The 15341-nt window shown below is 40.0% G+C and overlaps 2 protein-coding genes across 2 annotated transcripts in view; both read right to left on the reverse strand.

Annotated features, from left to right (window-relative positions):
• The window catches only part of LOC141779635 (low-density lipoprotein receptor class A domain-containing protein 4-like), a 231639-nt gene extending 223285 nt beyond the window's left edge, over positions 1-8354 (reverse strand). Inside the window, exon 1 of the mRNA XM_074654540.1 lies at positions 8122-8354. The gene's annotated coding sequence lies outside the window, so the exon portion shown is untranslated. The remainder of the gene's footprint in view (positions 1-8121) is intronic.
• A 2398-nt stretch (positions 8355-10752) lies between these two features.
• The window catches only part of cep192 (centrosomal protein 192), a 39671-nt gene continuing 35082 nt past the window's right edge, over positions 10753-15341 (reverse strand). Inside the window, exon 52 of the mRNA XM_074654514.1 lies at positions 10753-13373. Coding sequence (XP_074510615.1) covers positions 13241-13373 — 133 coding nt within the window. The 3' untranslated portion in view covers positions 10753-13240. The remainder of the gene's footprint in view (positions 13374-15341) is intronic.

Genomic DNA, 15341 nt, shown 5'->3' on the forward strand with positions numbered 1-15341 from the left:
ACCGGTGTTGTCACAAGTTTATTAACGGGAAAAATTCCTCACCGTCACATCCCTACTCCATAGCGCTGTTAGTGGTGAAAAGAGCTCCACAGGGTACCTTGAAAGGTGCAGTGTGTAGGATTTGGCGACATCTACTGGTGAGGTTGCAAACTGCAAGTAAATTAAACTTCTCCCGTGTGCCAAGCGTGTAGGCCGACGCAAAAATGTGACGACGCGAATGTCCCTATCTAGAGCCAGTGTTTGTTTTGTCCGTTCTGGGCTACTGTAGAAAGATGGCGGCCGGCTCCATGAAGAGGACCTGCTCCCTGGCTTCGACCAAAATCGCATACTATGCACTACATACTCAATATGTGTACTTGTGTAAATAGACAGTAATATGTAACTCGCACTGAGCGGTAATTTACGTCTTCACTTCCTGAGAGCCTCCTTGCCGGTTGGAGATGTGTAACCGTGGTAACCCGTGTCAACCTCACGTGACCAAAACGACAGTTTGTGAGAATCAAAGTCGGAATTAATTCAAAATACATATTACGCCTAACCAAGTGAAATCGTACTTACTTACAGTTAAATTGAAGCGTTATTGATGTTACAGAGCTGCCCGCCAGCGCCTGTTACGTTGTCGCTATCGCATTGCATTTTGGGATATTTATGCCACCGTAGTGTCCAGCTTTGCATACTGTAATATTTCACCGCAAATAGTATGTAATTTGCATACTATTGGTTTCATACTAAGGTTTCGGACATACTAAAATATCTCACATACTGTTTTAGCGTACTGAATAGCATGTCAGTCTGGAATTTCGGACGCAACCCGAATGTAGATATAAACGGCTCATTCTAAGGTAACAAAAACACAACAACTCTTACTTTCAGGTCATTATACACAAAAGAAAACATACTTATTAATATTATATTCTTTCTATATTCTAGCATTTCTGCCAATAGATCCCCCTAAATGTTTCACACTGGCCCTTTAAGTTTAGAAAATCCATACAGAAGAAGTTATGGTCTCTCGAACTAATTGTAAACATTGAAATGTATTCTTTTAATGTGATTTTACAATAACTTTGCAAGTAAGAAACTCACTTAGAAAACATTCTCTGTTCCATTACAATAAGTTTGTATCTATAATTAATTATCAAGGTGAGGGAACTTTAAAGCCTATTTTTTTTAACACTGTTAAAAAATAAATGCCAAGAGTTGAGTCGGCTGTTGAGTCGACTGCACTGCCTGTCAAAACACTACCAGCAATAATGTATAGAAAAGGGACAACATATAGATGATTGGCACTTAAAGCCAACATCAGCATTATCTCTTAATACTTTAATTCCTCTAAGTCTTAAACAGTATGACACCCTGACATGTTGGCAAAATCTACCTGTCTCCATACTTTTACATGCACATGCATTATCATCATTATTCACAGGCGTCCTTTTATTGAACCCAACATCACAAGCTTTACCTGCACAGCTCACCTCAGCGGCGCTGCAGCAGCAGCAGCAGCAGCAGCCCGACGGAGGAAACAGGTACACAAGCAGCTTCCTGCACAACTCTACCGCCACGCAGCCGATGGCTCTGACATCAGCATCCAAACAACAATAAGCTCTGGGTTGGGTTTGTGTCACAAATAGAGAAAATAATGTGTAAATGAGACAGAAAGGGAGGAAAGATGCAAAAGAGAACTTGAGAGAGAGTGTGTGGGGGTCACAGGCAGGTAAACAGAGACAGAGAGCAGAACTGAAAAACAACGATAAACAACGCTAAGCTTGGAGAACTCTTCCTCATCTATAGGTCCCTGACTGAAACCTCTAGGACAAGCAGAAGCATGGCAGGCAGGGAGGGGGGCTAATGTACAGATCAACCAGCCAGGCTAGGAACAAAATACACACACTTAGCATAACACTACACTCTCCCTGCCAGACTTTCAACTCAGTAATCAAATTAATATAAACCTGATCAGTGGGCCGGCATACAGTGGAGAGTCAGAGAGACCAGTGCTTGGCCACTCTACAGTCTCACATATAGATTCATGCTTTATAACAGTGTTTCTCAAAGTGGGGTCCGAGGTACACTCTGTTACCGGTGATACGCGATGGTCAGGCACACACCGATTACATTACTTACCCACCGCCCCCACCGTCGTATTGCTTTTTTTTACAGAAATAAAACTCATTTAGTTCATTTTTACGTATCAGCGCCGCGTTATCAATACATACAATCGGACGACGGATGCTACAAACTGAAAATGAAAGTGTCTGATTTCAGTCACGGGCGGAGGATGGTTTTGGTGTCGAATTGAAAAGCAAAAGCGCCTATTTGGCAATATTTCAGATTTAAACCCAATGCTATAAGGGCGTCTGTCTTGCGGTAGTTTGACTTTTGAAAACTAGAGCCAATGAAATATGTGGAACATCGTCTCAATATGTGGGATGTGGGACCTAGTTAAGAGGTCCCTGGCCCCAAAAAGTTTGAGAACCTGTCAGTTTAAAACTTTGGTTCATGGGTCTGCAAAATGCATACTTGTCAACCCTCCCGATTTTCCCGGGAGACTCCCGTTTTTCATTGACCTCTCCCGGTTTCCACCCGGGGTCACAATTCTCCCTTATTTCCCCAGACATTTTTTCACCTCTTTTTCTTTTTTTCGTTATCACAACCTGTTTCTGGCACCGTACAGCGTGTATAAGCCTTACTGTTTCCACCTGGGCGACAATACAGCTACACTAAATATTTCTTCCTGGCAAAAGAGAGCCCGTGACACAACGCAGTTTGTGCTGAACTTGCCGCACATCACAACGCCCAGCGCCCGAAGTTGGGCTTTGTTCGATGCAGCGTAAAGCCATTGGAAACGGAGAGAGAAATTGAGATTACTAAAAGAAAGAAATAATCAAGCAGGGGCAAAAAAATAATGAATTAATGAATAAAAACTGATGAATATTAGTTTATGCCAGAGGGGCGAATTATTCTGTATTATTTCCTGCCGATGATACTGGTATCATATGAAACTAGAAAACCTAAGGACTCAATTAATACCAACCATGTCCTGCTAGCTTGTCGAAAAGATCCCTAAATAACGCTACGAAGTTAAACTAAATTTTGGTGAGGAAAAACTGGCATGGTGAGTTTTAAAGGGGTCCCTTGACCTCTGACCTCAAGATATGTGAATGAAAATGGGTTCTATGGGTACCCACGAGTCTCCCCTTTACAGACATGCCCACTTTATGATAATCACATGCAGTTTTTTTCATGCAGTATAAATGTGTTATTTTCGCCTATTCTAAAATGGTATATTTTAATATTTCTGCATACTGGGGTCCCTAAACAGTCTTGGAATTGCATAAATTGTGTATCACTGTAAAGCTGAGACTCTTGTGGATCCAATGAGCCCAACTGTATTCATGTGTGATGATGTTATTCCCCATAGGAGACATTTCATTGTATTGAGACCATTTTTTTAAAACTTGACCTCACTGTATAAAATGACCTTTGGTGACCTCTAGGATAATCACAGCCTCATGAAACTTTACAGCCACAAACTAGAGACCTAGAGCATTCAGAGGATGGATGGCTTTCCTAGCTAGATTGACAATAAGGGGGTTCCTGAGTAATTTACACAACAGAAGTGCTCGCCAAAAATTGCAATCCTTGCAGAAATCTCAAAATGTCAAAAGTTTTTGATACCAAATCACATCATGGCTTTTTCTATGATGGTCATCAAGGTCTCGGTGTCTTAATGTGGTATTTTGGAGGGATTATTGATCATTTTTTATCAATTCTCCAGCGGTAAAAAAGGTTTAATGTAGCACCAAAACACAAAATAACTACAACAACTTATGAGACATAACAGAGCATTTATTTATTTATTTTTATTTAAAAAGGATCCCCATTAGCTGATACCAATGGCACCAGCTAGTCTTCCTGGGGTCCGAAATCATGTACATTAATTTATCACATACATACTATATACAACATCACATTTGTGTTACACTAATAACACTCAAATTTTCAAACATATATAAATTTCAAATTTCAAATTCATACACAAATCTTGCACAATTTTTTTTTTTTTTGTTTGGTTTTTTTTGGGTTTTTTTGTTTAGCCTCAAGGCCCATCATCAGGGAAAAAGGAACAAAGAAAACAAAGAAAACCATACATGACCAACACTGGACTATCGATCAGCTGTTTAAGTAATGTATTCGTAGATGGTATTTGAATGTGCATTTGTTAGAGGATTGACGGATGTGAAGAGGGCAGCTATTCCAGTGAGTGATGGCGCGGTAAATGACCGTCTTTTTTAAGGCATTAGATTTTGGGTGAGGTAACATGAGTTGGCCATCACCTGCTGTTCTAGTGAAATGACTGTGAACGTCCCTGCATCTGGTAATTTGACTGTATAAAAACTCGGGTTTAGTAGAATAAATGCTGTTACTAAGGAATGTCGCTGTGCTTAAGGCAAGTCTTTTCTCTACTGGTAACCATGACAGTTTATGATGCATGCTGTCTGTGTTCGTTCTCATGGGGCAGTGTAACACAAGTCTTGCAGCTCTGTTTTGTGCAATTTGTAGTTTCCGCAGTATGCTTTTCGGTGCAGAAGACCATACAGGTGAGCAATAGTCCAGGTGGCTTAAACTTAAAGATGTAACTACTTGTCCCAGAACGTGTGCCGGAACATACGGAAGGCATTTTTTTGCCATGGAGATACCATTTCCCATTTTCCTGACAATTGTTTCTATGTGCTCGACCCATGACAGTTGATTGTCTATGGTTAGTCCCAGTAATGTGACCTTATCCACCTGCTGTATAGGTTCACTGTCCAAGTAGAGATTCATTGTGGGCATAGATGACAGCTTATGACTAGATCCAAAAATAATGGATTTGGTTTTTGAGATATTTAGTACCAACTTATTTTGTTTTATCCAATCGTATACCAAGTTTAGGTCTGAAGATAGAACTTGGTCTAGTTCGCCGCTTGTATTTGCTGCGTAATACAGTGTGGAATCATCGGCGTACATTTGTATACTGGCTTTATGCAATACAGATGGCAAGTCATTTGTGAAGATGGAGTACAGGAGAGGTCCAAGACAGCTGCCCTGCGGCAGGCCACAGTTAAGCCCTTTACTGTTAGACATGCTGCCATTGTAATACACCCTTTGTGTTCTGCATAAAAGATAATTCTTCATAAATGTGATGGCACTTGATCTAAATCCATAACGTTGTAGTTTATTAATTAAAAGGTCATGATCTATGACATCAAATGCCGCACTGAAATCCAGTAACACTGCACCTGTTATCCTAGAATTATCTATCTCTTTTAACCAGTCGTCTGTCATTTGCGTTAGTGCAGAACAAGTGGAGTAGTGATGTCTGTAAGCATGTTGAAATCTAGTGTACAGGCTATTACAGTCAAAGTAATCTTGTATTTGTGAATGGACTATTCTCTCCATCAGTTTGCTTAGTACAGGGAGAATACTGATGGGTCTGCTGTTCTGCCCAGTAAATGTTAATCTGCCATCTTTAGGTAAGGGAATTATTTTACCTTCTTTCCAAATACTAGGATATATACCTTCCATTAGACATTTATTTAATATGTGACATATGGGACCAGAAATGTAGTCGGCTGAGAGACAAAGTACCTTACTGTCCAGCATATCAGTGCCTACGGAGCCATAATCAGGAAGGGCTTTTAACAACTTCCTTACTTCACTCTCATCCACACTGTTAAACTGAAATGAACAACTTTTGTTAATCATTATATTGTTACTTATAAGTTTGAGAGTATTGGAATCCACGCTGCTCATATTCTGCCTTAGTGCATCGACCTTATTCACAAAGTAATCATTAAAATAATTGGCTATGTCAAATGGTTTAGTCAAAAACCTGCCATCCGACTGAACAAAAGAAGGGCTCCCAGTTTTATTTCTCCCCATTATTTCATTTAAGGTTCTCCAGAGTTCTTTACCATCTAGTTTCACTGCATTTATTTTATTTTTATAATATTCCTTTTTCATGCTTTTATTCTGTTTTGTCACTTGGTTTCTCAATTGACAATATTTTAGTCTGTCTTCCACAGATCCTGACTTTGCTAATGTGGATTTGGCTTTGTCTCTCTGTTTCATAAGGTCTTTTAAAGACTCATTCAACCATGGAGCTGGTCTGGATTTGGCAGTATACTTCTTCATGGGAGCATGGTTGTCGACAATCCTCATAAAGATGTTCATAAAAATATGTAAAGAAGCCTCAGGCTCCTGTGTAGCATACACATCGGCCCAGTTTACATTCCTGACATCCTCCAAAAAACGTTCTGAGATGAATTTCTTATACATTCTCTTATTAATAATTTTGACACCACATTTAGGAATTTTGGTTCTCCTGGTAATAGCTATAATGTTATGGTCACTGAACCCTACAGGTAGAGAGACTGGTTTAGTGCAGCGCTCAGGAGCATTTGTGTAAATATGGTCGATGCAAGTGGCAGATGTATGACCAGCACTGTTAGTAAAGACTCTGGTCGGTTGAGAAATCATCTGTGATAGATTACAAGCACTGACTAGTGACACCATCTTCTTTTTCATCGGGCATTGACTTGCAAGCCAGTCAATATTCATGTCCCCTAATATGAAAATTTCACCGTTCACATCTGCAGCTCTGTCTATTAGTTCACATAAGTCATTCAGATAATGAGTATCAGTTCCTGGAGGCCTGTAGCAACAGCCTATCAAGATTGGTTTTAGGTGAGGAAGATGTACTCTAACCCATAAGGATTCTAAGTTATTTGGCATGAGCTCAGCACACAGTGTTGCAGGAAAATTGTTTTTTATATATATCGCTACTCCACCTCCATGTATATTTCTGTCCCTCCTGAAGATGTTATAGCCATCAATAGATACCTCAGCATTCTGGATAGTTACATCCAAGTGGGTCTCAGACACAGCCAAGATGTGGATGGTGTTATTCTGAGTGAGATTGTTCAGTTCATGTACCTTATTTCTGACACTGCAGATATTCAAATGAGCCATAATAAGGCCCTTTGTAGGAGATGTTAACATGCTGAAAATCATAATTTTAAATATGTTCTTACATTTAGTGGTTTGAAATGAATCACAGAAAATAATATGGAATGAGAGCGTTTGTTAGTCATTGTCTGTGTGGTTATCTCCAAGATGTTAGAATGCAGTAGAGATAGTAACCTGCATGGAATAATCCTACCTCCATGATAGTCCCAGCAGCAGGTCATTTATTCACCAAATTTGTCCAGTTCATTGCTGCATGGGGATGACCATCACTTTCACTATTTATTTTAGCTGCATCTCAAATTATTCTTCAGGTTCCCAGCTTTCAGATGATGTACACCACTTCTATGTGACATCTACTGTTGACCTGCTATCTCCCCTAAAGACCCTCTGTACCCCCATAAAAAAAGAGAAGCAGAGGTCCATTGTGTTACACTCTCAGGATCTCTGTAGTGAGGGAGGTGTGGAGGGGATTTACTAAAAGTGTCACTTCTTAAACTGGTGACAGGATGTGTATGGATGTTTAACAGTCCTGCACCAACTCGTGGCAGATGAAGCTACTTGGTGACCCCTCCTCCTCCTCCTCCTCATCATGTGCACCTTGGTGTCTTGTACTAGCCCTCTGGCCTGAACATGAGTGACAGCTCAGAGTATCAGACTCCTCATCTATAGCCTCCCAGCTAGCTTGTTCATCTAATCACACAGAGCTGACGACACACACACCAGACAGACACACACCTCTGTCTGTCTGTCTGTCTGTCAGGGTAATAATACCTGGTCCGGTTAGCAGGGAGGTCAGTGGGTGAGTCTGCCTGACATGGACAGACAGACAGACAGACAGACTGCTGCTGTGGCCCCGCTGGATGGAGAGATGGGAGATGAGAGATGGGATGCTAGCTGCTAACTTAGCCGTGTTAGCTTAGCTTGTGGTGTCTGGCGCAGCTTGGAAAGCAGCAGCCTCAACTCTCCTCAGCAACTAGCCCAAAGTCAGAGCCCCACACCGGACAGCCGGAGCAGCCACAGCAGCTAGCAGAACCAGAACTACCACTACAGCATTATGCATCAAAACACACCAGAAATAAGTCAGAAAACAAACGTCGCAGGCTTCCCTACCTGTGAACGCAGTCACTAAGCCGCCGAGTCTGCCTGCTTAAAGTCTGAGATGTCGTGTTGCTGCTAGACGTCAAGTCCAACTGCACTACAGAGGTTTCCAGTGTGGGAAGCAAAATAAAGCTCAGCTGCCCTGCTGTACACTACATGCTGCTGACAGCCAGGCTGCTGCTGCTGAGGAGGAGGATGGGGAGGATGGCGGTGAAGCTTTGGCGACACCTGCAGGTCTCTTTACGTATAGCAGTAGAGCAGACTGATCTGAAGGTGGGACACCTCTACACCTTTTCTCAGGGTCAGAGGGTCAGAGGTCAGGAGGACCAGATGTGCAGCAGCATCCCCAGTGCTGGATGTGCAGGATTATCTCATCTTATTTTAACATGATTCAAATTGAAGTGTTGTTTCTGTGTGTCACTGTGAAACAGGTCTGACGTGTTTAGGGTGAAGAGTACAAATGGTAGTAAGCGTTATGCTTAATCAGTGTTACGATTAAGAGGGTGTCATTTCCTCCCTAGACTACGGCAACAAATAACGACGGAGTATTAGGGCCAAACTAGGAGAAAAAAAGGTGTAATATTACGCAAATAAAGTCATAACTTAACAAGAAAAAAAAGTTGTAATATTACGAGAATAAAGTCATAACTTTACAAGAAAAAAAGTCTTAATATTACGAACATAAAGTCATAGCTTTACAAGAAAAAAAGTCTTAATATTACGAACATAAAGTCATAACTTTACAAGAAAAAAAGTCTTAATATTACGAACATAAAGTCATAGCTTTACAAGAAAAAAAGTCTTAATATTACGAACATAAAGTCATAACTTTACAAGAAAAAAAGTCTTAATATTACGAACATAAAGTCATAGCTTTACAAGAAAAAAAGTCTTATTACGAGAATAAAGTCATAACTTTACAAGAAAAATCTTAATATTACGAGAATAAAGTCATAGCTTTACGAGAAAAAAAGTCTTATTACGAGAATGAAGAAATAACTTTACAAGAAAAAAAAGTCGGAATATTACGAGAATAAAGAAATTACTTTACAAGAAAAAAAAAGTCGTAATATTACAAGAATAAAGTCATAGCTTTACGATAAAAAAGTCATAATATTCCGAGAATAAAGTCATAACTTTACAAGAAAAAAAGTCGTAATATTACGAGAATAAGGTCATTACTTTACGAGTCAAATAAACAGTAATATTACAAGAATAAAGTCAGAACTTTACGAGAAAAGTCGTAATATTACGAGAATAAAGTCAGAACTTTACGAGAAAAAAAGAAAATAAAACGTAAAATTACTACTTTATAATATTATGACTTTCTTCTCATATTACAACTTTTTTTTTCTCGTAAACCTATGACTTTATTCTCGTAACATAGCGGCTTTTTTTTCTCGTAAAGTTATTTATTTTATTTTTTTCCCTCAATGTGGTCGTACCATAGACCTACAAAAATGATAAATAAAAATGAAAATGTAAACAAAGAAACAGTTATTTATTTCCATTTTTTAAAAATCCACAGGGAGCCACTGGAGAGGAGCTAAAGAGTCGCACGTTGCTCCGGAGATGCAGGTTGCAGACCCCTGACCAGGTGTCCCTCTTTATGTGGGACTGCACAGCAGTTTTTATCTCTTGTCCCGACATATTGAGACAATGTCCCTCATTTTGATTGGCTCAAGTTTTCAAGAGTCAAACCGCTGCAGGACAGATGCTTTTCTAAAATCTGGCTTTTATCCGATGGCTGTGAAGAAAGCAGGGAAGGCTGTCATCACGGGGCGGTGTTCGATGTCCATCAAACTGCACACATGTGGATAAAATACAGGTTCACCTGTCACCGTCTTTGCTACGGACAACGGAGAAACTTGCGATTCACCACAAAGTCACAAAGGAGATTTAGAATGGATGGATTTAGAGTTCAATTTATAATGGAAATTACTACAAAGAAAATGCAGGTACAACAAAGACTTGGTAACGTGTCCCACATTGTCCCACTCAAACATAGTCTTTATCCTACATTTGGTTTGTTGGGATGTGGTCAGTCACCCTAGATTAGCTGATAGTGGCCCTCTGAGCGTTCCCAGAGCCCGACTGGGGGGCTATCAGGTTTTTGTCCAGGCCCCCAATCTCTGGAACGATTTAGCTGCTGAGATTAGGGCTGCTAAATCTATCAATACTTTTAAATGTCAAATATTCTTCTTTTAAAAAAAGCTTTTATCTCTGTGTGAATTTTTATTTCATTGCAATTTATTTATCTATATTGTATTTTATTATTATTGTATTTTTCTTTGTCTTGTTGTGAAGCACTTTGTAATGCGGTTAAGAAAAGTGCCATATAAATAAAATTTATTGTTATCACGCATGCCATCAAAATTGGATTTAATGCTGGTTTAATCCCATTTTATCCTCATGTTTTATTTACAGTTTTAATGTTTGTCTAAATGTTTACTTGGTGCTTTTGCTTTTATTGTCCTCTCTACACAGGCTACTGATGATAAAGAAAAAACAAACAAACATCAGAGCCCAGAGCTAGGAAGGGAAATAAACAGCAAGCTACCCGTCAACCATATTTCATTCATTGTTTCCAATAACTACCCCTCCGACAGCAATATGATGGGAATTTATTAAAGACAGCCAAGCTATTTATCACAAAACTTTATTTAAAATGTGTACATACAATATATTACATTATATACTATTTAAAGCATGTGCAAATTGTAAATCAAAATATTGTCAAGAGAGTTGTCGAGGCACGTTGAGAGCAGCCTGTGACAATATACTGCCTTCATATTTGCTCTACTAGCAGGAAAATAATGCTCAGTTCTAGTGTTTTTCATCTCCAAAGTGTTGTCACAGTGTGTGGCATCTAAACAGGCTAACAACACATCCTTGATGAAGTTTATGTACGTTTCCCCCATGCCATTCCAGTTCCAAAACTGATTATGGATGTGAATCCAATACCCCCCAAGCAATTTTGGCCATTTGCCCCAGAGCCAAAAGAGGAAATGGAGAGGTAATTTTCTGTGACTGGAACGGTGATTAACACGGTTTTGCCATGGTAACCATACTAAGCAGGCCTGGCAAGCTGCCGAACAAAAAACCCCACCAGAGGGAAACTCTTTTAGCATGTAATAACAATCATTAAGCATCCTAATGTTGCTGTGAGCTGCACTGATCAGGGCTAAATTCAGTGCATCTGGACGGTTTGGAACGAGTCTTGGAGGTTGCTGGTAAGTCAACACGTGGTGTTGCTGACAAAGGCCACTGTGCAGGTGGGCTCCGTATGATGAGGAGCCATTTCCATAGAAACCACACCAGTACAGAAGATTGGGAACATTTTAGGAAATGTAGACAGACCGAAATTTCAAAATCAGAGAAAACAGAATCCTTAGATCTCCTGTAGTCTTGTTACGAGCATGACTCATGACTAGGGCTGTCCCGAATACCATTTTTGGGCTTCGAAGCTTCTGTGAGAAATATTCAAAGTTAAACGAAGCTTCGCAGTGCGGCATGTTTTTCTATCCATCTGTCTCCACCCTTACCCGTTTCCGTGCCAAACAGCGATATCCGTCTGAGAGTAACTAATAATAATTAATGTAGAATATGAATAATGTTGTGGGATTATTCCTTACTTCACAGGCTATTTGGGGATTTATACATTATTATTACATCCTATTATATATAAAAAAATTTAAAAACAAAACATTCCAATTAGACTTGTCGCGGTAGTCAGTATTACCGGTGTTACAAGGTGATAGGGCATACATCGATTACATTACGTACCCACCGTTGTTTTTCTTTTTTTTCTTTTTATTTTGGCGTATCAACAGCGTGTTATCAATACACAGTCGGACGATGGACGCTACAAACTGAAAGCGAATGCATCTGCTCCGTACGGAGTCTCAGCTCAGAGTAGCAGGTGTCGTATTTCTCACACACACAGGACGAGAGAGAGTTGACAGACCGAAAGATGGCGGAGGATTTGGTGTCGAAGCAAACGCGCCTATTTGGCAATGTTTCAGATTTAAACCCAATGCTATGAGGGAACCATAACGTTAATGAGGCACTCCCCGCAAGGAGGACGGAGCGGTCACAGCGGGTGTGCACGACGCAGCAGAGCCAGGTGGAAACCTGCGGCCCCGCAGCGAAAGCTGGACCGGAGAGGCCAGACACACAGCCACCCGACGTTAAAGATCAAAGTAAGGGCGCCAACATATATTGAGCGTCACATTTTCTTGTAAAATGTCCGGTGTAATGGGTGACACTGGTGTTGTCACGAGTTTATCAACCGGTGGGAAAATTTCCTCACCGTCACATCTTTATGTTGAATATGAATAATGTTGTAGGATTATTCCTTATTTCATGGCTTATTTTGGGATTTATTATTACATACTCACAAAAACGAAGCATTCGAATAGTGATTTGGAGGTTGAATGCCATGGCAACGGTCGAAGCTTCGAAGCATTCGGGTCAGCCCTACTTATGACTTAATCAGGTTCGAGACAAAAATATGCCCAGTTCCCTTTTTCTGATTTTCACTATGTAACATGGCAAAAAAAAAAAGACATGGTTTGGCTTTTCAAAAACAAAAAAATCTCCACAGCCATGTTACCAAACAAGAGACAAAGGCATTCCTGTGTGGCCAACTCAAAGTAATCCCTAACGTATCCCAACCGGTGCTGTCTGACAGACGCCGTGGCAACAACAATGCCGCCTTGTGACATGACTCAGGGATAAGGGAAATACCAGATCTAGAGTGAAGTGACAAAAATCATTAGCGTTGTGAAATGTCAGACTAATTGTGAGCCAGTCAGACCAAATCATTCAGCTCGAGGCGCAAACAGGCACAATCATTTTTCACGGGTCGGCTGAGGACACCTGTGCCACCTCCAGAGACAGACGGGACTGAGTTGGCAGTAGAGTCTCCGGTTAATCAGCAACTAAATATATCTCTAGAGCTATATCTCTCCAAATATGATGATGAGGAAGGCTTCAAGTCTGTGGTTTGATCCATTTGCCTTTTCCTCTCTGTTCCTCTCGTCTGTCCCACGATGAATAGTACAGGGAAGAGCATCCACCCAAAGCCAGCCAGCCAGCCAGCATGAGGAGGTGGCGTAGGATGGTAGATTCAAGGCGATGCCTCACCGGTCAGCTGAATAACAAGACTTCCACTTGTTTCTGACTGGATGAGCAGCAAGCCAGCGTGTCTGCCTGCAGTACTGGGCTTGAACTGGACGGGTAGCTTCAGATAGTGCTGCGCTCTAACAGGTGGGAGAGAAGAACGACAGTTAATAAATAGATAATAGACAGATAAGAGACAATTATTTCAATTTGAAATGTGAAGCATGAATACATAACACACACACCAGCACAAATGTACATGCACTAGGGCTGTCAAAGTAAACTAGAAAACCTAACAAATCCATTGGTACCAATCATGTCATACTAGCTTGTAGCGAAGGAGGTTAAATAACAATCCAAACGTATGCCAAATTTTGGCGAGGAAATACTGGAATGGATATTTCCAAAGGGGTCCTTTGACCTCTGACCTCAAGATATGTGAATGTAAATGGGTTCTATGAGTACCCACAAGTCTCTCCTTTACAGACATGCCCACTTTATGATCATCACATGCAGTTTGTAGCAAGTTATAGTCAAGTCAGCACACTGACACACTGACAGATGTTGTTGCCTGTTGGGCTGCAGTTTGCCATGTTATGATTTGAGCATATCCTTTATGCTAAATGCAGTACCTGTGAGGGTTTCTGGACAATATTTGTCATTGTTTTGTGTTGTTAATTGATTTCCAATAATAAATATAGACATACATTTGCATTAAGCAAGCATGTTTGCCCACTCCCATGTTGATAAGAGTATTACATACTTGACAAATCTCCCTTTAAGGTACATTTTAAACAGATAAAAAATGTGAAATTAATTTGCGATTAAATATTTTAATCGATTGACAGCCGTAATTTTCACATAAAAATAAAATCAAGTACTTAGGACTGCACTTCATGAATCACGACATGCTAGACTATGGCAAAAATAACTTTAAAATCACTGTATTCAAATAGGAACATTTTCAATTTGAATCCATGAGAACACAAAATATTACGGCATAATAAATAGACACTAAATGGGGGAGCAGGGGTACGTTATGTTCAGCGTGGATGTGGTTGAAATGAGAGTACATGACAAGAGCCACGACATGCTGGGGTCACAACACACCTACTGCAGGGCGGGGTCAGGTTCAGGTTGTGGCAACACATGGCAAGATTGGAGATAAAAAAGGTCACGACATACTAACGGTACGTCTGACAATGCTTTATTTTTCTAAGTTCGATATGTATTTTTCTCCCATACCGCTCTTGCATTGTTTTTCATATTTCAACAATACAAAAACACATGTTGTGCCCATTCTGAACACAGTCCCACATCAACAGAGCACAGCACAGCTGATACCTGTGGCCAGGCAACCCATCCCAAAGGCCTCAGTTAGGTAAAAACATCAGTACTCTTCGAGGCCTCAAGTGTGTACCGTATATAGTAACATCATCCTCCAGGTCCCAACATCTCACAGGACCTCCCACAGTGAGCAGTCGCAATGGGAAAACAACATTACACAGACTCTGCGTTACATCACAGAGCATGTCTCATGTCTTTTAACTATTCCTGACTAAACATTAATACCTAGCTACTTCGTTGCATGAGAGAAATCAAAGCAGAAGGAGATTCATTATACGCACATCACGTAGGTGCGAGGCTATCAGAACAGCATCAGTAAAGAAAAAAGGTTACGCCTGCAAATAATGGTGGTGGTTGTACTATGATGGCTCTTCCTATATATACAGTTATATTTATATATTCTGACACAAATACTTGTAAAAATGAAAAAATGTTATACAAAACGTACAACATACAAACTTTTTAGTTTGAAATCCAGTGATTGTAATAAATATTTCTTCTTTCCTTTCTCCTCTACCTTAATGTAATGTAATATTTCTGAACGTAGGCAATGGATTTTCTGATATATGTGATGATGAATATGACAAATAAATGAAAATACATATATGGAAATAAGATTGATTGGATTATATTCACCAGAATTATAAAACATTACACGTCCCTTATAAATTAAATAGAAAATACCACTAATTTGTGAGGGAAATGTCTTTATTCTTTGATTTTTGTAATATTGTAATAAATAATTCCTGACAATAACTGAT

This window comes from Sebastes fasciatus, chromosome 12 (genome assembly GCF_043250625.1).
Source record: "Sebastes fasciatus isolate fSebFas1 chromosome 12, fSebFas1.pri, whole genome shotgun sequence".
Lineage (NCBI taxonomy): Eukaryota > Metazoa > Chordata > Actinopteri > Perciformes > Sebastidae > Sebastes > Sebastes fasciatus.